This window comes from Coregonus clupeaformis, chromosome 29 (assembly GCF_020615455.1).
Source record: "Coregonus clupeaformis isolate EN_2021a chromosome 29, ASM2061545v1, whole genome shotgun sequence".
NCBI classification, from domain to species: Eukaryota; Metazoa; Chordata; class Actinopteri; order Salmoniformes; family Salmonidae; genus Coregonus; species Coregonus clupeaformis.
The window spans coordinates 36,688,025-36,715,663 of NC_059220.1; the positions used below are offsets into that span (position 1 = coordinate 36,688,025).

Here is a 27,639-nt window from a genome sequence, read left to right on the forward strand (position 1 = left end):
GCCACGAATGGATTACTGTACTGAGGCTTCACTGACACGCTGAAGACGGACTTTGATTAAAGATGAGGGAGGGAGAGAGAATGGGAGCAGTGGAGATTTAAACACAGCATTATTGTCTTTTGGAACCAAAGAAAAACGCTACAGGTCATAGTGGAGAAGGTCTGGGGTATTCCACTACTAGGAGGGAGATAGCTGAGAGAAGGCTGGAGGGCATGGGGAGGAAAAGGGATGGAGAGAGAGAAGGGGATGGAGTCCAACCTGGGAGCCTGGGTCAGTTTGTAAGATCCTATTTTTCTCCTCTTCTGCTTTTCACCTCTCAAGTTTTCACTTGAAGATAGAGAGAGAAATGTGTGAACACAGAGGTAGATGGAGAGTGTGTGAGAGAGGGGGGGGTCTTCTGTGGTATAGTGAGTTATGGGTATTTCTGTGATGCACAGCACTACAGAGGTTGTAAAAAAGCTCAGCCCCAGGAAAGTGTGTGTGTGTGCCCCTTGTCTACTTTGACAGGTTTTGACATATATCTGGTGATTGACCAAACATCTCTCGGTCATTATGTACACACACACTGCTGGCCCACTCACCACTCCTATCCAAGATTGTTGTCCATCCTGTCCATCGGTTTGGCTCGATCTTGACTGTGTGAGTCTCTGTGTGTGTGGCTTAAACCGTGAGACATTTTGGTATGGCATTGAATGTCGGGTCAACATGCCAATGTGGCTTGGTCTGTTTTTATGACAGCGCTACAAACAGTCAATGTGTCTATGTAGCTGATAAACTGGGTGAATGATAAAGGACTCTTTTCCCCATGAGACCTCATGTCACTCCTCTGCTTCTTTCAGTGAACCACATCAGAATCATTGAGACTCGTGTAGTTTTCTAGCTGGTTTCATTGTCAGTGGTCCCTTCTGTCACAGTGAGCGAGATCATTGAGATGAATATTGATGCTGAAAAGAGAGGATATTTTTTTATATATGCCTGAGGAGGAGATAGAGGCCTGTTTAGAGAATAGACACACATGTACACACACACACACACACACACACACACACTGTGCTTTGACTGTTGTTTTTGCACTGATTTGCTTTCTCACTGGCAGATCAACACAGTAGAGGTGTTGATTGTGTTTTGAGTTGCTCTATTTCTCTTAGTCTCCCCACCTTTTCAAATGTATTTTCTCTCAGTCTGGTCTCCCCACCTTTTCAAATGTATTTTCTTTGAAACAGTGTTTCAAACAGCTCAGTATGTTGATCAACATTGTGTCTGTGTGTTTAGGCTTTAAAAAGACTGTGTGTGCTTTCGTGTGAGAGAAAGAAAAACTTCAAACTTAGAGAGACTCAGGAACTTCAATACAGCATATTACTGGCGGTATCAAGCACTGTGTCTGTGAGTCTCTCTAAGTTTTAAGTCGACATTCTTCTCTCTCCCTCTCTCACATGAATGCGCACACACACACACACACACACACACACACACACACATTTTGAAACACAGACCTGGTTAGGATAAAGAGGAAACAGATAGTGGGTTAGACAAGAACCAGACCTGAAGGAATGACAGAGGAAGAAAATACTTTCATATCCATAGATGGACACACAGCAGACACACATGAACAGTAGAGTATTATATATGTGTCTGGGTGTGACACACACACACACACACACACACACTTCGTATTTGACAGTCTCTAAGACATAAGCAGACATACTCCCCTCCACTCCTTCACTCTTGTCTTTCTCTGGACGGCATCAATGTGTCTTCATTATAAACTCACTGACACACTCTTTAAACAGTCATATAGACATGGGGTGGAAGGTTTCTCTCTCTCTCTCTCTCTCTCTCTCTCTATCTCTCTCTCTCTCTCTCTCTGAGCATTTGCTCCTTATTTGGGAGACAACATGAAGAGTGAGATTGGACATTACCTGCAGACATTTTTATATTTCTTTCATTTCCTCCATCTGTTCTGTCTTTGATCTATATATCCTATTTCTGTTATGGGGGATGACAGCCAGGCAGCACCAAGTCTCATTATATTGCAGTGATAAGGTTTCTTTATTTTATCTGTGACTGTGGTAGTGCTGTCAGTATCTGAACAGTGGTGTGTGTGTTTGTGTGTAACTAATTTGTTCTGTGTTCTTTCTCTGCAGCTTACATGTAATTGTTTCACCATCAGTGACGGGGAGCTACAAGAGATCGGAGTGGGACTCTACCCCAGGTAAGACACACACACACACACACACACACACACACACACACACACACACACACACACACACACACACACACACACACACACACACACACACACAGTGTTTCCTGAGAAAGCCTGGTGTCATAGTTGCATGTAATTACCAGAGAGTAGTGTTTAGTGGTTAGATCCTGACGTGTTAGGGCCTATCATTGGCTCATAATGGGGGGGGGGGGATTCCCCTGGTATCACCATTAACCCCTTACACTCGTGGGAATTGGCCTATATGGATAGGGGGCTAAATGTAAATGTTTCTTACGGAGGAAATATGGAATGCATAACCATGGTAGCAATTAAAAGGGAACAGTTTTGAGATTATGGGGAAATTAATAGACTAAAGGTGAGGACACAACAGTTCACCTGACACAAGACTGAATCCAAACATTAAACTGTTGATGTTATGTGCATTTTACATTTACTGTACTTTTCTCCGCATTTGTTGATAGCAAAATCTGAAAATACTCTGGATACATTCAGTAACATGATAAGAATATTCTTGGGGTAGGTGCAAAAAATTAGAGGTCTAACTGGTGTTTCCAAGTGGCCACACACCTCTCCAAAGTTCCTAAGTAATTTCAATGCACTTTTATGACTCAAAGAAGGGTTTTCAACTACAAGGTGCTTTTTTAAGTTCTCCTAGCTGTGCCGTTGAGGAACTAGAGCAAGCACACTTGTAGTTGATTTGTTTGGAACACAGCCCTTGATCCCCGCCTTTACACAATTACTGTTGTTGTTTACGCAATCTAAAAATGTATAAATCGCAATCTGGGTCAGGTGGGCATAATTTCACTAACACGACTAACTCAATTAAATGGTAGAATACTATCTTACAGTGTTAGGCTTTCACAATGCAATTCTGAGAAGCAGATCGTAATGTTGGTGGGCATAGAGTGGAGTCATAAGTGCATTCAGATGTGTGGTCCGCTGCAAATGTTCTTCATAAAACAACAAACATAGGCTCATTCTGTTCACGACAACCCAGGGTATAGCGCCATGTCATCTTGTAACTATACATCAAACATAGTGATCATAAACGTTGGTGTTTGGCTTGCTTGTATGACAGCAAAGCGGTATTTATAATCATCTTCAACTTTCAAAATACATTGAGTCCTCATAATTTCCAGCATTTCCCTCTCTCAGACAACAAAAAATGTGCAAAAGTTGCCCAATTAGCGGGAGGGATGGGGGCAACTTCCTGTCACATGCGGTGCTCAAGTTCAGAACGGCTGTCAGTCAAAACCCATACAGAGCTGTGAAGCGCAGAGCGCTGATGTCATGTATAGCATGTTAATGTACAGCCACTGTGTTCCAATTTAGGCACTTATCAGTGTCCAAATCTGCCATTTTCAAACCATATACAGGTATGAGTGTAAAGGGTTAACAAAGCTGTCAATGGGAAAATCAACTTTATCTCTTCATCAACCAGATGGTTACCTCTTCTCTAGGATGAACACACTATACTAAAATCAGTCTCTCCACCATCTCTTTCTCTGCCTTTCTCTGTCAATCTCTTTCGCTCTCTCCATCTCTAGATTGTTCTCTCGCTCTCTACTTCCTGACTGACAATTGACCGCTCTTTGAGGCAGTAAGAGAGGGAGAAAGAGCGGGAGGGATGAATGGTTGTTAAATTATATGTTTATCGGTGTTGACATGTCAGATAATTATGTAGCTCAGATTCAGGCGCTAGGAAGGAGCATTCTGTCCCACGGGAGGGGGAGAAGGAGAGGGGGAGAAGGAGAGGGAGAGAAGGAGAGGGGGAGAAGGTTGTGAGAGAAGGAAAAGAGAGAAGTGATAGGTGTGGGTGTTATTGTCTGTGAACTAATCCATTGCGGAGGCCTAGACTAAAAGCCAATTTATGCTTGATTCAAAAATGTGGTCGGAGGCTCCATATGGAGGGTGTGACGCAATTGCGGAGCCTCCAGAGGCATGCAGAGGCCAAATCAAGCTCCGTACCACATCGCCATGCACCTCCCAAATTTTTTAACAATGCGGAGGGCTCTCTATAGCTCCACATTGACATGATTGGTTGACGGTAGGTGGAGGCGGTCCATCCTATATAATATAGTATTTCTGGTTGGCTTAACACACCACCGCTGTGGAGCTTCTCAAAGTAATTTTTTCTTCACCTCAAACAGCAAGCAAATGAAGTCTGTTTTTACATCCATTGAGAATTACAATAGTTCCTCAATGTATTAGAAAAATCTTTCCAGCTCTCTCCCTTTCGATGACCACTCAGCGTGAAAGGGAAAAATGTCATGGTCTGATCCAGTGGAAACCACATAAAATAGGCTTCTTATCAGTGCTTGACTTGGACTGAAATAGGTTCCGGTACTTATTTTGGGTGCTGGTACTGTTTACAGTTGAAGTCGGAAGTTTACATACACTTAGGTTGGAGTCATTAAAACTTGTTTTTCAACCACTCCACAAATTTCTTGTTAACAAACTATAGTTTTGGCAAGTCGGTTAGGGCATCTACTTTGTGCATGACACAAGTAATCTTTACAACAATTGTTTACAGACTGATTATTTCACTTATAATTCACTGTATCACAATTCCAGTGGGTCAGAAGTTTACATACACTAAGTTGACTGTGCCTTTAAACAGCTTGGAAAATTCCAGGAAATGATGCTTTAGAAGCTTCTGATAGGCCTACCTTCAAACTCAGTGCCTCTTTGCTTGACATCATGGGAAAATCAAAAGAAATTAGCCAAGACCTCAGAAAAATTATTGTAGACCTCCACAAGTCTGGTTCATCCTTGGGAGCAATTTCCAAACGCCTGAAGGTACCACGTTCATCTGTACAAACAATAGTTTGCAAGTATAAACACCATGGGACCATGCAGCCGTCATACCGCTCAGGAAGGAGACGCGTTCTGTCTCCTAGAGATGACTACGGTTTGCAACTGCACATGGGGACAAAGATCATACTTTTTGGAGAAATGTCCTCTGGTCTGATGAAACAAAAATAGAACCGTTTGGCCAACAGCCCACAGCTGTGTCTGTCCCGAGCTCACTGGCAGGGAAACTCTGAGGGCCCAGTATATTTTATACAATGTTGCAAATTCTCTAGTGCAAGCTTGGGGGCTGGACCCAACCTAATAGTTGAGACAATGTTTCAAGTTCGTTGCAGACAGGCCATGTATAGCCAATGTGATTTATAGGATATTTATTTTTAATCAGGATATTTTCTACCTGCAGGCTGCAATGTTTTTATTTGTTGGCTTTATGTAGGCTATTTTTCGTGGTTGCCAATAGCAATATAAGTTACTTTTTAGGTTTGTATCATTTTCATTTAGATTTGGATAGAGTTTTGATTAACCACATGACAATGATTTTGAGTTATGAAGACGTTATTATAAATGAAATGAAACTGTTTCACGAAAATGTGCATATGAAAACCATAACTGGCACGCAGATCGGTAGAAATTGTAAGATAAATTGGCATTCCACATGAGAAAGGTTGCCGATTCCTCGTATAGCCTATTACATTTACATTTACATTTACATTTCAGTCATTTAGCAGACGCTCTTATCCAGAGCGACTTACAGTTAGTGAGTGCATACATTATTTTTTATTTTATTTTTCATACTGGCCCCCCGTGGGAATCGAACCCACAACCCTGGCGTTGCAAACGCCATGCTCTACCAACTGAGCTACATCCCTGCCGGCCATTCCCTCCCCTACCCTGGACGACGCTGGGCCAATTGTGCGCCGCCCCATGGGTTCGAACCAGGATCTCTAGTGGCACTGCGATGCTTTACATTTACATCATTTAGCAGACGCTCTTATCCAGAGCGACTTACAAATTGGTGCATTCAACTTATGATAGCCAGTGGGACAACCACTTTTTTTTTCTTTTTTTTAATGGGGGGTGGGGGAAGAAGGTTTACTTTATACTATTCCAGGTATTCCTTAAAGAGGTAGGGTTTCAAGTGTCTCCGGAAGGTGGTCAGTGACTCCGCTGTCCTGGCGTCGTGGGGGAGCTTGTTCCACCATTGGGGTGCCAGAGCAGCGAATAGCTTTGACTGGGCTGAGCGGGAACTGTGCTTCCGTAGAGGTAGGGGAGCTAGCAGGCCAGAGGTGGATGAACGTAGTGCCTCGTTTGGGTGTAGGATCAGAGCTTGAAGGTAAGGAGGTGCCGTTCCCCTCACAGCTCCGTAGGCAAGCACCATGGTCTTGTAGTAGATGCGAGCCTCAACTGGAAGCTAGTGGAGTGTGCGGAGGAGCGGGGTGACATGAGAGAACTTGGGAAGGTTGAACACCAGACGGGCTGCAATATTCTGGATAAGTGCCTGGATTAGGACCTGTGCCGCTTTCTGTGTAAGGTAGGGTCGTACTCTGCGAATGTTGTAGAGCATGAACCTGCAGGATCGGGTCACCGCTTTGATGTTAGCGGAGAACGACAGGGTATTGTCCAGGGTCACGCCAAGGTTCTTTGCACTCTGGGCGGAGGACACAATGGAGTTATCAACCGTGATGGCGAGATCATGGAGCGGGCAGTCATGGAGCGGTTCAGCTTGAGGTGGTGATCCGACATCCACACTGATGTGTCTGCCAGACATGCAGAGATGTGATTCGCCACCTGGTTATCAGAAGGGGGAAAGGAGAGTAATGACAGAATCTGTGAAAGCCAGCAGGAGCGGGAGGAAAATAGTTGGGTCAGGTTCCGTTTTTTTTTCTTCTGGTTATCTTGATCTCTGGTGCCCTCTTGAGGCATCAAACCGTAAGCTTAAATCATCAGACAAGCTCAATGCACATAGTTGATTTTATTAAAACACATAGGGTGTGTCTATATATGGAAAAATACACGGTAAAACATTTTGAGCAATCGATTGGTCGAAAGAACAGACGACTTTCGATCAACCAAGATTTTTTTGGGTCGGGGACAGCCCTAGTGCGCGCACATGGATGTGTGTACTGTAGAATATGCTGACCTGGGCGTGGCTTATGTTTGAGTGGAGGAGAGGAGTGGTTTTCTAAAGCAGTTACACACACACACACAGGACAGCGTAGTGGTATTCTGAAGCGTGATTCAGGCTAATCCCACTGTTCAGGTCTGGTGAATATGGGGGATCAGGGCTGTCGCAACGCTGCATGTTATACTGACTACACAGATACACACACACACACACACACACACATACTGCGTGCATACACCACAAACACACACATCGCGTACACATACACACAAATCGCAGACACACACATCGTGTACACACACACACACACACAGAGGGTTCTGCAGGTAGTCTCTAACCCTGGTTGTATATCTGGCTAAGTCAGCTTGTCAGATGGTCTGAGAGGGTTTAGCATGGCTTAGCCAAGCCTCCCTACACTGCTAACACCGCTGTGTGTGTGTGTGTGAGACACATCCATAAAAGATGGGCTTCTACTCGACTATGCCCTGCCTATTGATATTTCTGGGTTGCCTAGCAATGGACGGTGCTTCCACCGGTTTGCAGAAGAGAGGGGTTTTCTCCTGACAAGTCTCTACCTCTATTCTCACATTCACTTTCTTTTTCTACTTATTTTAAATTATTTAATATCTAGCTCCTGTTTCATTTAGTATTCCCTGTAATGTACTGGCATGTTACTTCTACTTTCTACAAAAACTTGGTCATGACTAGATAATTAATTTGGCCGTTTTGTTCGGGTTTCTCTGTGCGCATGTGCACGTATGTGTGTGTGTTTCAGATGTGTCATGCTATTACTAGCCACCTAGCAATTTTATGAAGTTGGCTTTAGCTAGCCCAGATAGGTTCCCAAGGCTACCAATGAAGTTAGTTAGACAAGCTAGCTACTACTCCATCTTAGCTGGCATGCCTGTTGGTAGACTTTAGAAAAGCAAGCAATTACTAAATGTACTGAATAAAATTCACATTCCTTTAAATCTTTTATCCAGATTTTAACAGAGATGCAGAGAAGCATATTTAGTTTATTTTTAAAAAGAACAACCAGTCAGGGGGATACAGTCAGCTCAAGATGTATGCTTAGATATGGAGAAAAATATACATATTTTTGACATAGAATTAAGAATAATGATTACGGCTCTAGATTGCAGAACAAGTGTGTTTCAATTGTTTGGAAAATGCAGAATTCTCCCTCCGGACCACCCCTCAGCCATGTACTTTGTGCCCCCTCTGAATTTTGGGGTGCCCTGGTGTGTTTTTTGTGTGCTTATGAGGTCTGGTAAAGTTATCAAACCATGAAAGTATTGAATTAGTCTTGATCTTGGGAAGGTTGGCACACATGCACACACTCACACACACACCAGATCTATTGTTTCTACAGCACTGCGTTGCAACAGATAATCGGAAGTACGCTGTACTATGCAGTCATTATTAGCATGTTTGATAAGGTTTAGCTAATTAATCCAGTTAATATACTGATGAGGAATATCCATTTGAAAATAAGTTGCACTGTTTGAGTGTTCATTGATATTCATCAATGCCACAGGCTTACTGATCGAGGCACGCACACACACACACACACACACACACACACACACACACACACACACACTACCTGAATATTATCAAAGATAGGGAGCACTTCATAGAAAGCAGAATAATAAACTGCTGCAGTCAAGCGACAGCTGACACCACACACTCTGTCTAATTGTCTGTGTCAAGTGCTGTTGACAATAAATGTATTATCTAATTTAAAGCTAGAATCCTTAATTGAAACAATAACAAAGCGACCTCCCTGCCCCTATTTCGCTAAATCTAAGGGATGGGGCTGGAGAAATGTAACCACTCTCAAATTCATAGACAGCTCTATGGATGCAAGGACTGACCATCCATGATATCAAATGTATTAGAGATGTACGATTCACCGATACGCATCGGTCCCCTGTTGAAATGTTTATGATATGAGTACATATGAGCCCAAACCAATCCAAATTAAGCATGCATCGGTCAGAAAACCAAATCAAACATTCCAAATCGCCAGTTCACTAATATTTTGTACTCCTATTGTTTTATTCAGAAAATACCTCTTATCTGTTGTGACTGAATTGATGCGTCCTCTCCTTCAGTTCAGTAGCCTATCAAACTTTTACGCATGTAACTGCATATGGCTGTCAGATAACAACTGTGTCCACTATTTATGTATATAAACCCTGGATTACTAATGCTACAGTGTCTTCGGAAAGTATTCAGACCCCTTGACTTTTTCCACATTTTTGTTAGGTTACAGCCTTATTCTAAAATTGTTTTTTTTTTAATTCCCCTCATCAATCTACACACAATACCCCATAATGACAAAGCAAAAACAGGTTTTTAGAATTTTTTGCTAATTTATTAAAAACTGAAATATCACATTTACATAAGTATTCCGACTCTTTACTCAGTACTTTGTTGAAGCACCTTTGTCAGCGATTACAGCCTTGAGTCTTCTTGGGTATGACGCTACAAGCTTGGCACACCTGTATTTGGGGAGTTTCTCTCATTCTTCTCTGCAGATCCTCTCAAGCTTTGTCTGGTTGGATGGGGAACGTTGCTGCACAGCTATTTTCAAGACTCTCCAGAGATGTTAGATCGGGTTCAAGTCCAGGCTCTGGCTGGGCCACTCAAGGACATTCAGAGACTTGTCCCGAAGCCACTCCTGCATTGTCTTGGCTGTGTGCTTTGGGTCGTTGTCCTGTTGGAAGGTGAACCTTTGCCCCAGTCTGAGGTCCTGAGCACTCTGGAGTAGGTTTCATCAAGGATCTTTCTGTACTTTGCTCCGTTCATCTTTCCCTTGATCCTGATTAGTCTCACAGTCCCTGCCGCTGAAAAACATCCCCACAGCATGATGCTGCCACCATCATGCTTCACCGTAGGGATGGTGCCAGGTTTCCTCCAAACGTGACGCTTGGCATTCAGGGCAAAGAGTTCAATCTTGGTTTCATCAGACCAGAGAATCTTGTTACTCATGGTCTGAGAGTCTTTAGGTGCCTTTTAGCAAACTCCAAGCGGGCTGTCATTTGCCTTTTACTGAGCAGTGGCTTCCGTCTGGCCACTCTACCATAAAGGCCTGATTGGTGGAGTGCTGCAGAGATGGTTGTCCTTCTGGAAGGTTCTCCTATCTCCACAGAGGAACTCTAGATTTCTTTCAGAGTAACCATCGAGTTCTTGGTCATCTCCCTGACCATGGCCCTTCTCCCCTGATTGCTCAGTTTGGCTGGGCGGCCAGCTCTAGGAAGAGTCTTGGTGGTTCCAAACTTCTTCCATTTAAGAACGATGGAGGCCACTGTGTTCTTGGGGGCCTTCAATGCTGCAGACATTTTTTGGTACCCTTCCCCAGATCTGTGCCTCGACACAATCCTGTCTCAGAGCTCTACGGACAATTCCTTCGACCTCATGGCTTGGTTAATGCTCTGACATGCACTGTCAACTGTGGGACCTTATATAGACAGGTATGTGCCTTTCCAAATCATGTCCAATCAATTGGAATTTACCACAGGTGGAATCAAGTTGTAGAAACATCTCAAGGATGATCAATGGAAACAGGATGCACCTTAGCTCAATTTCGAGTCTCATAGCAAAGGGTCTGAATACTTATGATAAGAAGATGTGTGTGTGTGTATATATAAATATACACTGCTCAAAAAAATAAAGGGAACACTTAAACAACACAATGTAACTCCAAGTCAATCACACTTCTGTGAAATCAAACTGTCCACTTAGAAAGCAACACTGATTGACAATACATTTCACATGCTGTTGTGCAAATGGAATAGACAACAGGTGGAAATTATAGGCAATTAGCAAGACACCCCCAATAAAGGACTGGTTTTGCAGGTGGTGACCACAGACCACTTCTCAGTTCCTATGCTTCCTGGCTGATGTTTTGGTCACTTTTGAATGCTGGCGGTGCTTTCACTCTAGTGGTAGCATAAGACGGAGTCTACAACCCACACAAGTGGCTCAGGTAGTGCAGCTCATCCAGGATGGCACATCAATGCGAGCTGTGGCAAGAAGGTTTGCTGTGTCTGTCAGCGTAGTGTCCAGAGCATGGAGGCGCTACCAGGAGACAGGCCAGTACATCAGGAGACGTGGAGGAGGCCGTAGGAGGGCAACAACCCAGCAGCAGGACTGCTACCTCCGCCTTTGTGCAAGGAGGAGCAGGAGGAGCACTGCCAGAGCCCTGCAAAATGACCTCCAGCAGGCCACAAATGTGCATGTGTCTGCTCAAATGGTCAGAAACAGACTCCATGAGGGTGGTATGAGGGCCCGACGTCCACAGGTGGGGGTTGTGCTTACAGCCCAACACAGTGCAGGACGTTTGGCATTTGCCAGAGAACACCAAGATTCGCCACTGGCGCCCTGTGCTCTTCACAGATGAAAGCAGGTTCACACTGAGCACATGTGACAGACGTGACAGAGTCTGGAGACGCCGTGGAGAACGTTCTGCTGCCTGCAACATCCTCCAGCATGACCGGTTTGGCGGTGGGTCAGTCATGGTGTGGGGTGGCATTTCTTTGGGGGGCCGCACAGCCCTCCATGTGCTCGCCAGAGGTAGCCTGACTGCCATTAGGTACCGAGATGAGATCCTCAGACCCCTTGTGAGACCATATGCTGGTGCGGTTGGCCCTGGGTTCCTCCTAATGCAAGACAATGCTAGACCTCATGTGGCTGGAGTGTGTCAGCAGTTCCTGCAAGAGGAAGGCATTGATGCTATGGACTGACCCGCCCGTTCCCCAGACCTGAATCCAATTGAGCACATCTGGGACATCATGTCTCGCTCCATCCACCAACGCCACGTTGCACCACAGACTGTCCAGGAGTTGGCGGATGCTTTAGTCCAGGTCTGGGAGGAGATCCCTCAGGAGACCATCCGCCACCTCATCAGAAGCATGCCCAGGCGTTGTAGGGAGGTCATACAGGCACGTGGAGGCCACACACACTACTGAGCCTCATTTTGACTTGTTTTAAGGACATTACATCAAAGTTGGATCAGCCTGTAGTGTGGTTTTCCACTTTAATTTTGAGGGTGACTCCAAATCCAGACCTCCATGGGTTGATACATTTGATTTCCATTGATAATTTTTGTGTGATTTTGTTGTCAGCACATTCAACTATGTAAAGAAAAAAGTATTTAATAAGATTATTTCATTCATTCAGATCTAGGATGTGTTATTTTAGTGTTCCCTTTATTTTTTTGAGCAGTGTATATATTTTTATTTATTTTTATTCCAAAAGCCTGTTTTTGCTTTGTCATTATGGGGTATTGTGTGTAGATTGCTGAGGATTTCTAAAAAAAATAAAATCCATTTTAGAATAAGGCTGTAACGTAACAAAGTGGAAAAGATCAAGGGTTCTGAATACTTTCCGAAGGCACTGTTTGGCCAAATTGGCACTCCCCAGTAGGAGCAGTCCTCCATAGGAATTAATGAAATTCTACAGTATTTCAATTAAATGTTTCAAGGACAAAATTAGATGTATTTAAGTATTTTTTGTTGTTGTAGTGGGGACAATAGCATTAGTAATCTCTTATACTTTGTTTAGCATTTAGGTGTCTAATAGACTACAACAGTGGTAGGCCTGATCAGCGACAACGATGAGACAGCCTATAGGGAGGAGGTCAGAGACCTGGCCGTGTGGTGCCAGGATAACAACCTCTCCGTCAACGTGACCAAGACAAAGGAGATGATTGTGGACTACAGGAAAAAAAAAGAGGACTGAGCACGCCTCCATTCTCATCGACGGGGCTGTAGTGGAACAGGTTGAGAGCTTCAAGGTCCTTGGTGTCCACATCACCAACAAACTATCATGGTCCAAACGCACCAAGACAGTCGTGAAGAGGGCACGACAAAGCCTATTCCCCCTCAGGAGATTTGGCATGGGTCCTCAGATCCTCAAAAAGTTATACAGCTGCACCATCGAGAGCATCCTGACTGGTTGCATCACCGCCTGGTATGGCAACTGCTCTGACTCCGACCGCAAGGCACAACAGAGGGTATTGCGTACGGCTCAGTACATTTCAACTAACAGGTGTACCTTCTTAAAAGTTAATTTGTGGATTTTCTTTCCTTTTTAATGCATTTGAGCCAATCACTTGTGTTGTGACAAGCGCTATGATGAAACTGGCACTCATGAGGACCACCACAGGAATGAAATACCCAGAGTTACCTCTGCTACAGAGGATAAGTTCATTAGAGTTATCAGCCTCAGAAATTGCAGCCCAAATATATGCTTCACAGAGTTCAAGTCACAGACACATCTCAACATCAATCAATTATTAGCCAGTACGGAGAATTAAGTAAAACCACAAGTCCAAATCCCTATCTCCATCCATGGCTAATTTAGGGAAGGGACAATTTTAGCTAGCTAAACTGAGCTCGCTCAGTTTAGCTCAACGCTGATCGGCAAATTAAAAAAATTAAGGGACGCCAGACGCACCCTGGCTTCCCTTGCCTTCAATGCCATGGGCGGCAACAATGTCATGCTCGTTTGGACCAGACAGCATCAGATAGATGGCCTACACGTAGAGAGACAGAGGGGCGCTGTTTCGCTCGCTTGGATGCTTTCTCCTGTGAGACAAATTCAGCCTCTTGCGACTTGAAGGAAAATTATGAAACACAGAACGACGAAAGGTACATTATTTTATTGATTTTTTTATTGATTATTTTGGGTCAATTCTTTTGGCGAAGCCTGGCTTCCCTTGGCATCCATGAATACACGTCACTGGTTTTACTGGCGTTGTGTAGCCTACCTGAGTGGACGCAACTCGCATCCAACTGTTTTCAATAATTCAGATTTGATATAGATTGTTCAGGTTCACCATAAGAAATAATTTTGGTAGTTTTGCTTTAAATAGTCAGTGTATTTGGTCATTTTTACATGAACAGGGTAATTTCATAAAGGACAGCAATCATTTCACATTCATTGGTCAGAGCGGGAGAACTTCTCCGTAAAATTCCAAACAGTCTAAAACATTTGCTTTCGAGACTGGGGTAAAATCCAAAGCTGCATTATATTAATTGGCTAAATGCCATGCTAATTTGTAAATATAGATATTGACATAGACTAACTCAAAACATTTTCAATGTGCAAAAATGACAAGTTAATCAGTGGGTGGTGGTGATTTCAGATAAAAGTGGGGGGACAAAAAGCATACATTTTCTGCACCCCTAATCTGATGGAGGGGTGGTAGATGCTCAGTCTTCCCAATGGCTCAGCTCATGTGCCTACACACACCATTGACATTGACACACGTACATATGCACGCACACTAACAGAGGGCCACTCAGTTTAAAGAAGTCATCTCAGACAGATCCTGCTCCTGAGCTACCAGCAGCAGATATTAATTTCAAATGGAAAATGAATGTATTCATTCAACAACAAAAGTGAATCAAACCGAATCGCATCAATTCGTTCCTCTAATCATACCGAATCACACTGAATCATTTCAAACTAAAACGTAGCGTTCCTGTATCGGAGCCCGTGCATTCTAGATGCGTATCAAATCATTCATTAAAAGAGAGATGCACATCCCTAAAATGTTTTGAGGCTATACAGTGTTTGTTTACATTTACGTTGTTTACAAACATTGGAGTTAAACAAGCTCTGATGTGGTAAGACAGTTGAACTAAGCTCATGAGGCATTTATAAGTTATATTCTTCAATAATAAATGGGTATATGTTATTAATTTATACATCCAAAAACAAAGGATTCTTGCTTTAAGGTGGAGGGACTACTATTATCTTGATTATAGCTGAAGTGGATCCATAAGTATCTAAAAGGTCAAGTAGTCTGTTTTGTCAAATTATCTAGGTTTACATAAAGAAAGTCCATTTAGATTGCAATATACTGAATGGAGGGTGTAAATAGTCAAATGGAAATGATTAGGTTCATCGTTAGAAATGGTTAGCAGAAACATTAGAACCACAGCGGGAGAGCCTCTACGGTATGTGTAATGATCCCAGGAGGATGTGGAGTTAGTATCCCTGAACAGATCAACACAGGTATATAACCACAGCCCATTACATTTCCCACAGTCCTGGTTGGTTGGTAATGGATGTTTAGGAGAGGTGAAATGGTACACACACCCTATCATTAACAGTGTGTGTGTGTGTGTGTGTGTGTGTGTACTTGTGGCCTGCATTAGTGTGTGTGAGTGTATAGATTACAAAAGACCAAACAGAGACGTGAGAGCATCCAAGTGTTGTTTAGACTTGAACACCGATACCTAATGTTAACACTGGCCAGAGACAGAGAGGAAGACATTTCCATACGGAAGTGCTACCCAACCCTCAACTAGGGGACAACCTGACAGTCTATGTTTTTGTTCTAGCCCAGCACTGATCCAGCTAATCAAGGGCTTTGTGATGAGTTCATCAGTGTGTTTGTGCAGGGCTAGAAAAAAAGTGTGCACTATCTGGTGGACCTCTGCGACAGGGTTGAGGAGCATTGACACAGACCAGTCAAAATGGATCATCGTGACACATCACTTACGCCTGTGACTTCATTTTCAGCTTGTCATTTCTTGTTACATCACCGTGGTGTGATGGTGTGTGTGTGTGTGTGTGTGCATTTTACTGTGTGTGGATGGGGCGGGCTACTTGGGTGACTTTCAAAGCTCTTTGTTCCAGTTTCTCTGAACAGTAGCCATGATAACATCTCAGAGAGAGGAGGGGAGAGAATGAGGAGAGGGGGGGAGGGGGAGATCGAGGAGAGATTGCATTAAATAAATAACATTTGACACGGCGTGAGTGGCATTACTGAAAGATCATGTCTGCATGTAAACCAGCCCTGCTACACAACCAACCTATCTATTAGTAATGAGGAGCTGACTGTGATAGTAAACTGTAACCGGTTCTCTCACACACACACACACACACACACACACACACACAGAGTGAGTGCTAAACGGCCCTCTAGGACTGCGTGTCTATTATTATTATTATTATTATTATTATTATGATGAGTGTCAGTGACATGACTGGTCTATCACTTCAATACCCTCCCTCTCTTTCAATCTCTCTTTCTCTGTCACACACACACACACACTAACCTCTCTCTCCCTCCCCAGTATGTCGTTGCTGAACCATGACTGCAGGCCCAGCTGTGTGATGCTGTTTGAGGGAAACACACTCCACCTCCGAGCCATCAGAGACATGCAACCTACTGAGGAGGTACGGTGTGGGCGTGTGGGTTTGATGTTGGTCAAATTGAGGCAGGATGCAAATAAAAACTGTGACCTCCCTCTGTCCCTTTCTCTCTCTCTCTCTCTCTCTCTCTCTCTCGATCACCTCACACTCCTCTATTTCTCTCTCTCTCGATCAATTCACACTCCTCTATTTCTCTCTCTCTCTCTCGATCACTTCACACTCCTCTTTCTCTCTCTCTCGCTCGATCACCTCACACTCCTCTATTTCTCTCTATCACTTCACACTCCTCTATTTCTCTCTCTCTATCACTTCACACCCCTCTATTTCTCTCTCTCTCTCGATCACTTCACACTCCTCTATTTCTCTCTCTCTTGATCACTTCACACTCCTCTATTTCTCTCTCTCTCTCGATCACTTCACACTCCTCTATTTCTCTCTCTCTCTCGATCACTTCACACTCCTCTATTTCTCTCTCTCTCTCGATCACTTCACACTCCTCTATTTCTCTCTCCCTCTCTAGTTGACTATTAGTTATATAGGTACGTTGGCTCCTACCAGAGAGAGACAGACTCAGCTACAAGAGCAGTACCATTTCACCTGCCAGTGTCAACGATGCACCACTGCAGACATGGTAAGGCCACACACACACACAGGCACACAGCCACACAAACACGCACGTTGTTCACTGTGTCAGTGTTGTCTTGGTGTGACCACTGAAGCCTATCGTGTCTGTGTACCTGCAGCTTTCTCGTCTCCTCCTCTCACTCTGTCATCCCTTCTTATCTCCCACTCTCCTCACCCTCTCTTTCATGCTCTACCTCTCCTCACCCTCTCTTTCATGCTCTACCTCTCCTCATCCTCTCTTTCATGCTCTACCTCTTCTTGCCCTCTCTCCCTCCATCTGTCTCTAAGTTCCCCGTCCTTATCATGAGAAAAGGACAAATATTACATCAGCACTTTCTACTTCAATACCAATCTCCATCCATCTTATTCTCCCTCTCTCTCTGTCTCCCTCTCTCTCTCTCCTTATCTTTCAATCTGTCAGTCGTCCACCATCCCTCTCTACCCCCCCTTTCTCCCTCTGCCCTCCACCTGTCAGCTCTGAGGCATGCTGTAGACTTGAACCAGCTTCTTATGACACAGAGTCAGTGCTCTCTAGACTTTTTGATTGGCTCGCAAAACTCTGCTTTCAATATTCTCTCTGCTATTAATGAACATGTGATTAATCTGACATTTATTCAGCTCTCTCTCTCACACACATACACTCATGCACATGCACATGCACACACACACACACACACACACACACACACACACGCACACACACACACACACACACACACACAGAGTTCTCTCAGAAACAGATAATGATCTAGTATCAACAGTCTGCCAGTTCTAATTTCACGGCCTATTCAGCTTTCTGCCCTGTAATTAACACATTCACTTTATCAGCATAATAAAGTGTTTGTCTGCATGTAATGATTAAGACATTTATTTTAACAAGAAAAGTAGCATTCTCACTCCAAGGAGCAGCAAGACATAGAGAAGTAGTCATTTCTTCCTCTCTGACCTCACACGCACACACCCACGCGCGCGCGCGCACACACACACACACACACACCCACACACACACACACCCACACTCCCGCCACCCATGAAAGGCTGTAATTAAGAAGTATAATTTCATGCTCCAAGGCCATCTCCAGGCCACAGAGACTAGGCTGGGATATGCAATAGGGTCGAGGTATTAAAACGATAGAAAATAGGAGATGGAGAGAGAGAACGAGGACAGGAAGAAGGGAGGGGGGAGAAAGGAGATGTAGATTGAACAGTGTTTTCTATAATGATCCCTGTTGAATCACACACAGGACCACCCAGCTCATCTCCTCCTCAGTATAGTGATTGAAGTGGAGCAGCTGTAGCAGGGCTTGAACCAGAAACACCAGACAGTGCATTACATCCAGCGCTCTTGGTAGAGGCTGGTGTGATGGATCAGACGAACACGGATCTCCAGGGTGTTCATTGACGGATAGTGATTTGATTTGTCCAAGTTGTTTCTCTCGCTCATTCCTTCAGTATCATCCCCCCTTCTCTCCTGATCTCTCTCTCTCTCTATCTTTTCTACTCTCTCTCTCATGTTCTCTCTCACCCTCTCCCTATTTTCTATCAGAAAAAGCTTTTCAATCCACTAGAAAGTCGGCTTTTGAGATTGACTCATTGTCGTCCTCAGTCTTTGTAGTGTGTGAGTGTGTGTGTAGTGATTTGATGCCTAAGACTTACAGGCAGATCTCTTTGTGAGCTATTGTTCACCTGCACAGAGAAACACTAACAGTAGCCAGCAGTGCTGGCAACACAGAGATTTATTGTAGGAGGCACAAAAAACCAACGCCTCACTATATAATACGTCTACACACACACACACACACCATAATGTGGTCCTCTGTAGCTCAGCTGGTAGAGCACGGTGCTTGTAACGCCAAGGTAGTGGGTTCGATCCCCGGGACCACCCATACACAAAAAAAAAATGTATGCACGCATGACTGTAAGTCGCTTTGGATAAAAGCGTCTGCTAAATGGCATATTATTATTATTATTATTATAAAAGCCTTGATTTGCATAATGTTTGGCTGACTTCAGAAGCAGACACCGCAATTAACAACACTCAAGACACAAGGCATGATGGGATTTTCTCTGAGTCAACACCAATGCAATCTGTCTCCAAAGCCTGTCACACACATACATACACACACACTGACCAGAGCAGTAGAGAAACACACGTGTCTCTGATCACATTCTCATGTCGCCAATCCCACCTACAGGCTGCAAACCACACACACATACACACAGAGACAAACACAGCAGGACACACACACTGCAGACATCATTATCAACAACTTCCATTGTTCTTCCCTGACAGAATGACAATCACTGACATCCTCCTACTCTCCCTTTCTCTACATCTCTTTCACATTCTCTCCCCTACTCTCGTCCTGTCTCCCTCACTTTCTCTCGCCACTCTCTTTCTCCCCCATCCCTGGTTCGTTCTCCCTACATATCTCTCCTCCCTATCTCTCCCTCTTTTTCTTTCTCTCTCCCTTTCTCTCTCTGTCTCTCCATGGTCAATAGTTCAGTAGGTGTGGCTAGGGCTGTGGAGGTCATGACATTTTGTCAGCCGGTTATTGTCATGCAAAAGCCTGCCGGTCTCACGGTAATTGACCATGAATTAACATAAACACGTTTAGCATCTCCAGGCCTCCAAGCATACAAACTACTGATGTGAGTCTTTGGAACAGACATTAATGGCTGTGTGTTGAGTTATTTTGAGGGGACAGCAAATGTACACTGTTATACAAGCTGTACACTCACTACTTTACATTGTAGCAAAGTGTCATTTCTTCAGTGTTGTCACATGAAAAGATATACTCAAATATTTACAAAAATGTGAGGGGTGTACTCACTTTTGTGAGATACTGTATATATACAGATTTCATGTCTTTGGTACATAATTGGTCTAGCCTAAATTAAACAAATTGAGTTGGCCTACAATTATAGTGAATTTGTATTTGATTTTAATAATTAATAGGCTGACTAGCTACAGAATATCTCACCACTGTGCGTTTCCATCTCCTCCCCTCTCCTTCATTCCTTTCTCTAGTGTGCAGAGAGAGGGGCTGTCAACAGTTTAATGAAATATTTTTCATTGTGAAAACATGTTACTATCGATGTTACCGAACAGATTTCACTTGGTTTCCCAAATTAAGCACTGGGTAGCTGCAGGAACAGGTTTGGAGAGCCCATGGCATACATAGTTTGGGCGGAATATCACTTGTTGAATGCTCCTCAAACAGTGGTTGATGCATGGAGTGAAATAACCTGAGTAGCCTACCCGACATAAGTGAAAAGTATGAACCAGCGGGAAAGTGGCCTCCATTCGCTATTCGAGTGCATACGGATGACATGTCTTTTCCCCCTGCCCCTGTTCCTGCCCATTTGATAATGGGCCAATCTAAAAAAAAATTGGGGGGGGGTAGATCAGCTTAATATTGCAGATAGATTGTAACTTCCATCAATGTAATTGTCTGCATCACTTCCAATCTCCCATGTTTTTTATATATATACTCCCCTTTATTCCTTTTCAACCCCGCCATCCTTTCCCTACTTGGGGTAAATTAGTGAACAACAATGCCCTCTACTTCCAACCTATACTTACTATCTACACCTTATAGACACAGTCAATTTTACAATAATTCTATTTTATTTGTTTTTGCTCCTGAACTACTTCTACTCTCAACCTCTTCGATCATTTTCATGATGTCCATCCGGTTTGCTTCTATATGCCATATCTTTCTAACTGTGCTCTTTCCCAAAAGCTCCCAAAATACAACCTATATACTTATTATGGACACAGTATGCTTACATTTTTACCTATCTTTGTTATTATTTGTTGTTATTTGTTATTAGTCCCATCCTTCAACTCCATTCAATACCTCCCATCTATCTTTTAACACCATCCATATAGGATTTCTATTTGCCATATATATTTCAACCGTACTGTGATGTTTTACAAAAGTTCTGAACCTTTCTATTCTCATTGCTTCTACAGATTGTGAATTAAAAATAAACATTTTTGCTAAAAGTATTATTATATTATTGATCGATTGACTATGACTTTTCAGATCACCCAGTAATGATATCTGCAAGGTTAGCTCCAGGTAAATATTGCAATCCTTTAGCCATTCCTGGATCTGTGTCCAAAAACAAGCTACAAATGGACAGAACCAAAACAAATGATCCAATGATTCTGTCTCCTCACAGCAAAATCTGCAGAGCTGGGAAGATTGTATCCCCCATATAAATAATATTCTATTGGTAGCAAGAATTTTATATAATAATTTAAATTGAAAGATTCTAATTTTTGAATCCGATGTCGTTTTGCATGTCACTATGCCATGGGATCGGTTCGTCAAAAATCTCTTCCCAACTATTTTGCAATCTATATGGGACGGCTGTCAATCCTTTGGTCCTTAAGTGAAACTGATATACTTTTTTTTATCACAGTTTTCCTTAACCAATTATGTTCTTTAATGCAAGGCCGACAGACAAGTTCCTTACTTTCTCCCCCTTCCACTTTCCTCTTCCACTTTTGCGGTAAGGCTGCAATTATTTGGTTGTAATTTTGGGTAGAGCAGACATTTCCATATGTTTTTGTTAGCTGCATGTGCGACATAACTCCACCAGTCCTACCGATGATATCATTTACGAAGATTATACCTTTTTTTTAAATTCTGTCAAAAAATACAGTTTTTTTGTCAATTAGTATATTTGAATTTAACCACAATATTTGTTGCATTATTTGTTCTGTCGTTTCTGGAGGATTAAATTGAAATTGCAACCAACTTTCTATGGTTTGTTTTAGAAATAGTGATATTTGGGAGATTATTTCCTTTTCAAATAACTGAAAATGAGTGGTTGTAATCTGAATAAAGGGAAAAAGGCCATTCTTGAACATATGGGTGAGACAATCTTACTAATTTGCTTGAGAACCAGTTCGGATTTAAGTATAACTTTTGTATGACTGAAGCTTTTAGTGATAATGCTTTAATATTTAATAATTTCTGTCCTCCGAATTCATATTCATTATATAAATAGGCCCTTTTAATTTTGTCCGGCTTGCCGTTCCAAATAAAATGGAATATTTTTTTCTTATATAATTTAAAAAACTGTTTGCTAGGCGTAGGCAAGACCATAAGCAAATAGGTAAACTGGGATAATACTAAAGAGTTAATCAGGGTGTTTTTTCCACAAATTGACAGGTATTTTCCTTTCCATGGTAGTAAGATCTTATCTATTTTTGCTAACTTTCTATTAAAATGTATTGAAGTGAGATCATTTATTTCCTTTGGGATATGTATTCCGAGTATATCCACATCACCATCAGACCATTTTATTGGTAAACTACATGGTAATGTACAATTTTTATTTTTTAGTGATCCAATACGTATTATAGTACATTTGTCATAATTTGGTTGTAATCCAGAGAGGTTAGAAAATGTATCTAGATCCTCTATGAGGCTGTGGAGGGATTCTAGTTGTAGATTTAAAAGAAAACATGAATCATCAGCGTACAATGACACCTTTGTTTTTAAGCCCTGGATTTCTAATCCTTTGAAATTATTATTGGATCTGATTTTAATAGCTAACATCTCGATGGCCACAATAAATAGATATGGCGATAGTGGACAACCTTGTTTCACTCCTATTGACAGTTTAAAACTTTCGGAGAAATAGCCATTATTTACTATTTTACACCTAGGGTTACTATACATGATTTTGACCCATTTTATAAGAGATTCTCCAAAATTGAAATGCTCCAGGCATTTATATATAAACCCCAGTCGTACTTTATCAAATGCCTTTTCGAAGTCTGCTATGAATAGCAGGTGTCACGACCGTCCAATGAGGGAGACCAAAGCGCAGCGCGTTGAGCGAACATGACTATATTATATTAAAGTATTGAACAACAAACAATGACGATACGTGAAGTCCACAGTGACAAAGACTGATACGGAACAAAAACCCACAACCACAAGGTGAAAACACACAGTTTAAATATGGCTCCCAATCAGAGATAACGAGTCGACAGCTGACACTCGTTACCTCCGATTGGGAGTCATTTGAACAACCAAATACAACAACCTAGAAATAGACACAACAGAACTACCAACATAGAAATAAACACATAGAATGCACACACCCTGGCTCAACATAATGAGTCCCAGAGCCAGGGTGTGACAGTACCCCCCCCTAAAGGCGCGGACTGCGACCGCGCCTCAATACGGGCTAAACAAGGGAGGGCTGGGCGGGCATACCTCCTCGGCGGTGGCTCTGGCTCCGGCCTTGATCCCCACCTCCTCTGCAACCCCCCAAAGTACCCCTGGTCCTGTCTAGCCCCGCTGGCCGGAGCCGGACTGACGACACGCGCCCCTGGCTTGGTGCGTGGAGGACGAACGGGCCTTACCAGGCTGACGACGCGCACCACTGCCTTGGCGCGGGGAGCAGGAATGGGCCGGACCGGGCTGACGAAGCGCACCCTTGACTTGGTGCGGAGAGCGGGACCGGGCCGGACAGGGCTGACGAAACGCACCACAGACTTTGGTGCGAGTGGCAGGAACAGGCCGGGTCGGGCTGGCGACGCGCACCGTAGACTTGGTGCGGGTGGCAGGAACAGGCCGGACCGGGCTGGCGACGCGCACCGTAGGTTTGGTGCGAGTGGCAGGAACAGGCCGGGTCGGGCTGGCGACGCACACCGTAGGTTTAGTGCGTGGAGCAGGAACAGGCCGGGCTGGGCTGGCGACGCACACCGTAGGTTCTGTGCGTGGAGCAGGAACAGGCCGGGCTGGGCTGGCGACGCACACCGTAGGCTTGATGCGAGAAGCAGGAACAGGCCGGGCTGGGCTGGCGACGTACACCGTAGGCTTAGTACGTGGAGCAGGAACCGGCCGGGCTGGACTGGCGACGCACACCGTGGGCTTGGTGCGTGGAGTAGGAACAGGCCGGTCCGTTCTGGGAACACACACCACTGGCCTTAACCGGGGATCAGGAACGGGCCGGACCGGACTGGTAACACACCTCAGTCTCTCACGCCGTGCCTCAACTGCTTCCCTCCCTCTACTCGCCAATGGCTCCCGTAATCCGGTAGCCTTCTCTCCACGTCTCCCTGTGGCAGCCTCCTGCTGCCCAGCCGCCCGCCATGTGCCCCCCCAAAAAACTTTTTGGGGTTGCCTCTCGTCCCTCCGACGATGGCCCTGCTGACGCCCGTTGCTCCTCTCTCGCCAGGGCCTTGATCCTCCCCCAAGGTCCCTTGCCCCCGAGCATGTCCTCCCAGGACCACGATTTGCCCACCTGGGCCATCGCCAGCCTCTCGATCTCCTTACCAGGCGCTTCCTCCCATGTCCAGTCTCCTTGCTCCTGGACACGCTGCTTGGTCCTTTTTAGGTGGGTTTTTCTGTCACGACCGTCCAATGAGGGAGACCAAAGCGCAGCGCGTTGAGCGAACATGACTATATTATATTAAAGTATTGAACAACAAACAATGACGATACGTGAAGTCCACAGTGACAAAGACTGATACGGAACAAAAACCCACAACCACAAGGTGAAAACACACAGTTTAAATATGGCTCCCAATCAGAGATAACGAGTCGACAGCTGACACTCGTTACCTCCGATTGGGAGTCATTTGAACAACCAAATACAACAACCTAGAAATAGACACAACAGAACTACCAACATAGAAATAAACACATAGAATGCACACACCCTGGCTCAACATAATGAGTCCCAGAGCCAGGGTGTGACAGCAGGCCTTGTTTCCCATATTTTCCATAGTGTTCTATTGTTTCCAATACTTGCCTTATATTATCTCCAATGTATCTTCCATGTAAAAAACCTGTCTGATTAGAATTAATAATATCCGACAATACCTTTTTAATTCTATGCACTATACATTTTGCTAGAATTTTTGCATCACAACACTGAAGTGTAAGGGGCCTCCAATTTTTTAAATGGACTGGATCTTTATATTTTCCACTTGTATCCTGTTTCAGTAATAATGAGATCAGACCTTCTTCTTGAGTGTCAGATAATCTACCATTTACATAGGAGTGATTAAAACATGCTAATAACGGTCCTCTTAGTATATCAAAAAAGGTTTGTTATACCTCGACTGGTATGCCATCCAACCCTGGAGTTTTCCCGGACTTAGTCTTTTATTGCAAGATGATAATTTAATATGACGCAGTTACATGGCGCCCGGTTCTGACTGTTGCTGGCATTTTCCTCTTTACACTAGCAGGCCTAGAGCAGCTTTACACACACACACCACACACACATACACACACAGCACACACACACACAGATTGCTTGGGTTCGCCAAGACCACAGATAGTCAGTCAGTATTGTGGTTTGGGGCTTTGAAACCTGTTGACAGCTGTGTGGTTTGAGAAAGCAGTAGAGAGCGAGAAGGATAGAGGGAGAGAGATACGAGAGGATGGAGAGAAATAGGCCAAGATGGTGTGTGTCAGTCCATCCTGCCTGCAGTGTATGGTGGTGATGACAAGCTACCATGAGCTCTCAGCCAAACATGAGCTCCAAGTTAACATACAGCCAGTGTTTTCCATTAGTCCACAATTGTTTGCAGAATTGTTTTGCATTTTGCATTTTCAATTGTCCTTCAAGACACATTTCACTACATAAAACAAACTTTGTTACTAAATCTGAAAACCCTGAGTGCCACAGGGGACTGCTATCTGGACATTGTTAAGTAGTACTAAATCGTTTATAGTAGTAAATTATATATAGTCAAAAGTTCTGAAGAAGTTTGTTTATAAGCCATTTATAAGCAGACCGTCAAATAAAACATTGTCTTTTCAGCTAGCCTTTCTTCAACATCTTCAATTTAAGCCTACTAGAAAGTGTGTGCCCTCAGGCCTGGAGGGAAGCAAAAGTCATTTAGCTTCCCAAAAAAAGTAAAGCCTCCTTTACTGGCTCAAATAGCCGACCAATCAGCCTGTTACCAACCCTTAGTAAACTTCTGGAAGAAATTGTGTTTGACCATATAGAATACTATTTTACAGTAAACAAATTGACAACAGACTTTCAGCACGCTTATAGGGAAGGACATTCAACAAGCACAGCACTTACACAAATTACTGCTGATTGGCTGAGAGAAATTGATGATAAAAATATTGTTGGAGCTGTTTTGTTAGACTTCAGTGCGGCTTTTGACATTAACGATGATAGTCTGCTGCTAGAAAAACATGTGTGTTATGGCTTTACACCCCCTGCTATATTGGGGATAAAGAGTTACTTGTCTAACAGAACATAGAGGGTGTTCTTTAATGGAAGCCTCTCCAACATAATCCATGTAGAATCAGGAATTCCCCAGGGTAGCTGTTTAGGCCCCTTACTTTTTTCAATCTTTACTAACGACATGCCACTGGCTTTGAGTAAAGCCAGTGTGTCTATGTATGCGGATGACTCAAGACTATACACGTCAGCTACTACAGCAACTGAAATGACTGCAACGCTTAACAAAGAGCTGCAGTTAGTTTCAGAATGGGTGGCAAGGAATACATTAGTCCTAAATATTTCCTAAACTAAAAACATTGTATTTGGGACAAATCATTCACTAAACCCTAAACCTCAACTACATCTCGTAATGAATCATGTGGAAATTGAGAAAGTTGAGGTGACTAAACTGCTTGGAGTAACCCTGGACTGTAAACTGTCATGGTCAAAACATATTGATACAACAGTAACTAAGATGAGGAGAAGTCTGTCCATAATAATGCACTGCTCTGCCTTCTTAACAACACTATCAACCAGGCAGGTCCTACAGACCCTAGTTCAGTAGTGTGGTCAGGTGCCACAAAGTTGGCTCAGAACAGGGCAGCACGGCTAGCCCTTAAAAGTACACAGAGAGCTAACTTTAATGATATGCATGTCAATCTCTCATGGCTCAAAGTGGAAGAGAGATTGACATCATCACTACTTGTTTTTGTAAGAAGTGTTGACAAGCTGAATGTACCGAGCTGTCTGTTTAAACTACTAGCACACAGCTCGGACACCCATGCATACCACACAAGACATGCCACCAGAGGTCTCTTCACAATCCCTAAGTCCAGAACAGACTATGGGAGGCGCACAGTACTACATAGAGCCATGACTACATGGAACTCTATTCCACATCAGGTAACTGATGCAAGCAGTAGAATCAGATTTTAATAAACAGGTAAAAATACACCTTATGGAACAGCGGGGACTGTGAAGAGACACAAAGGTACAGACACACGCATACGCATACATTGTAATATTGTTGTATGGTGGTATTATACATTTTGTATTGTAGATATGTAGTGGTGTAATAATGTTATATGATGTACTGTTTTGTCTATTGTTTTATATGCAATATAAGTGCTTTAATGTGTTTGGACCCCAGGAAGATCCCTAATAAATACAAATACAAACACTAACTGTCCCATGATGCTAACAGCATGTACTGTAACTATATGGTCCCTGACCCTCTCTCCTCCTCTTTCCGTGGCCAGGACCCCATGATGCTATGTGGGAAGGAGGAGGCCTGGACCCCCCTGAGAGAAGCCATCCCCAGGTTGGAGAACCTACAGACACATGGCGGTATCCTTTACACAAGAATCACCCATGACCAAAATGTCACAACGTTAAAATGTATGATTAAACAAATATGCACACACACACACAGACGCGCACACACACA

The 27,639-nt window shown here is 43.5% G+C and overlaps 1 protein-coding gene across 1 annotated transcript in view; it reads left to right on the plus strand.

Moving 5' to 3' along the window:
- Positions 1 to 27,639, plus strand: part of LOC121545072 (histone-lysine N-methyltransferase SMYD3) — a 182,892-nt gene that overhangs the window by 118,131 nt on the left and 37,122 nt on the right. The window contains exons 6-9 of the mRNA XM_041855439.2: positions 2,145 to 2,212; positions 16,265 to 16,367; positions 16,864 to 16,974; positions 27,452 to 27,539. Of these exons, the coding sequence (XP_041711373.1) occupies positions 2,145 to 2,212; positions 16,265 to 16,367; positions 16,864 to 16,974; positions 27,452 to 27,539 (370 nt within the window). The remainder of the gene's footprint in view (positions 1 to 2,144; positions 2,213 to 16,264; positions 16,368 to 16,863; positions 16,975 to 27,451; positions 27,540 to 27,639) is intronic.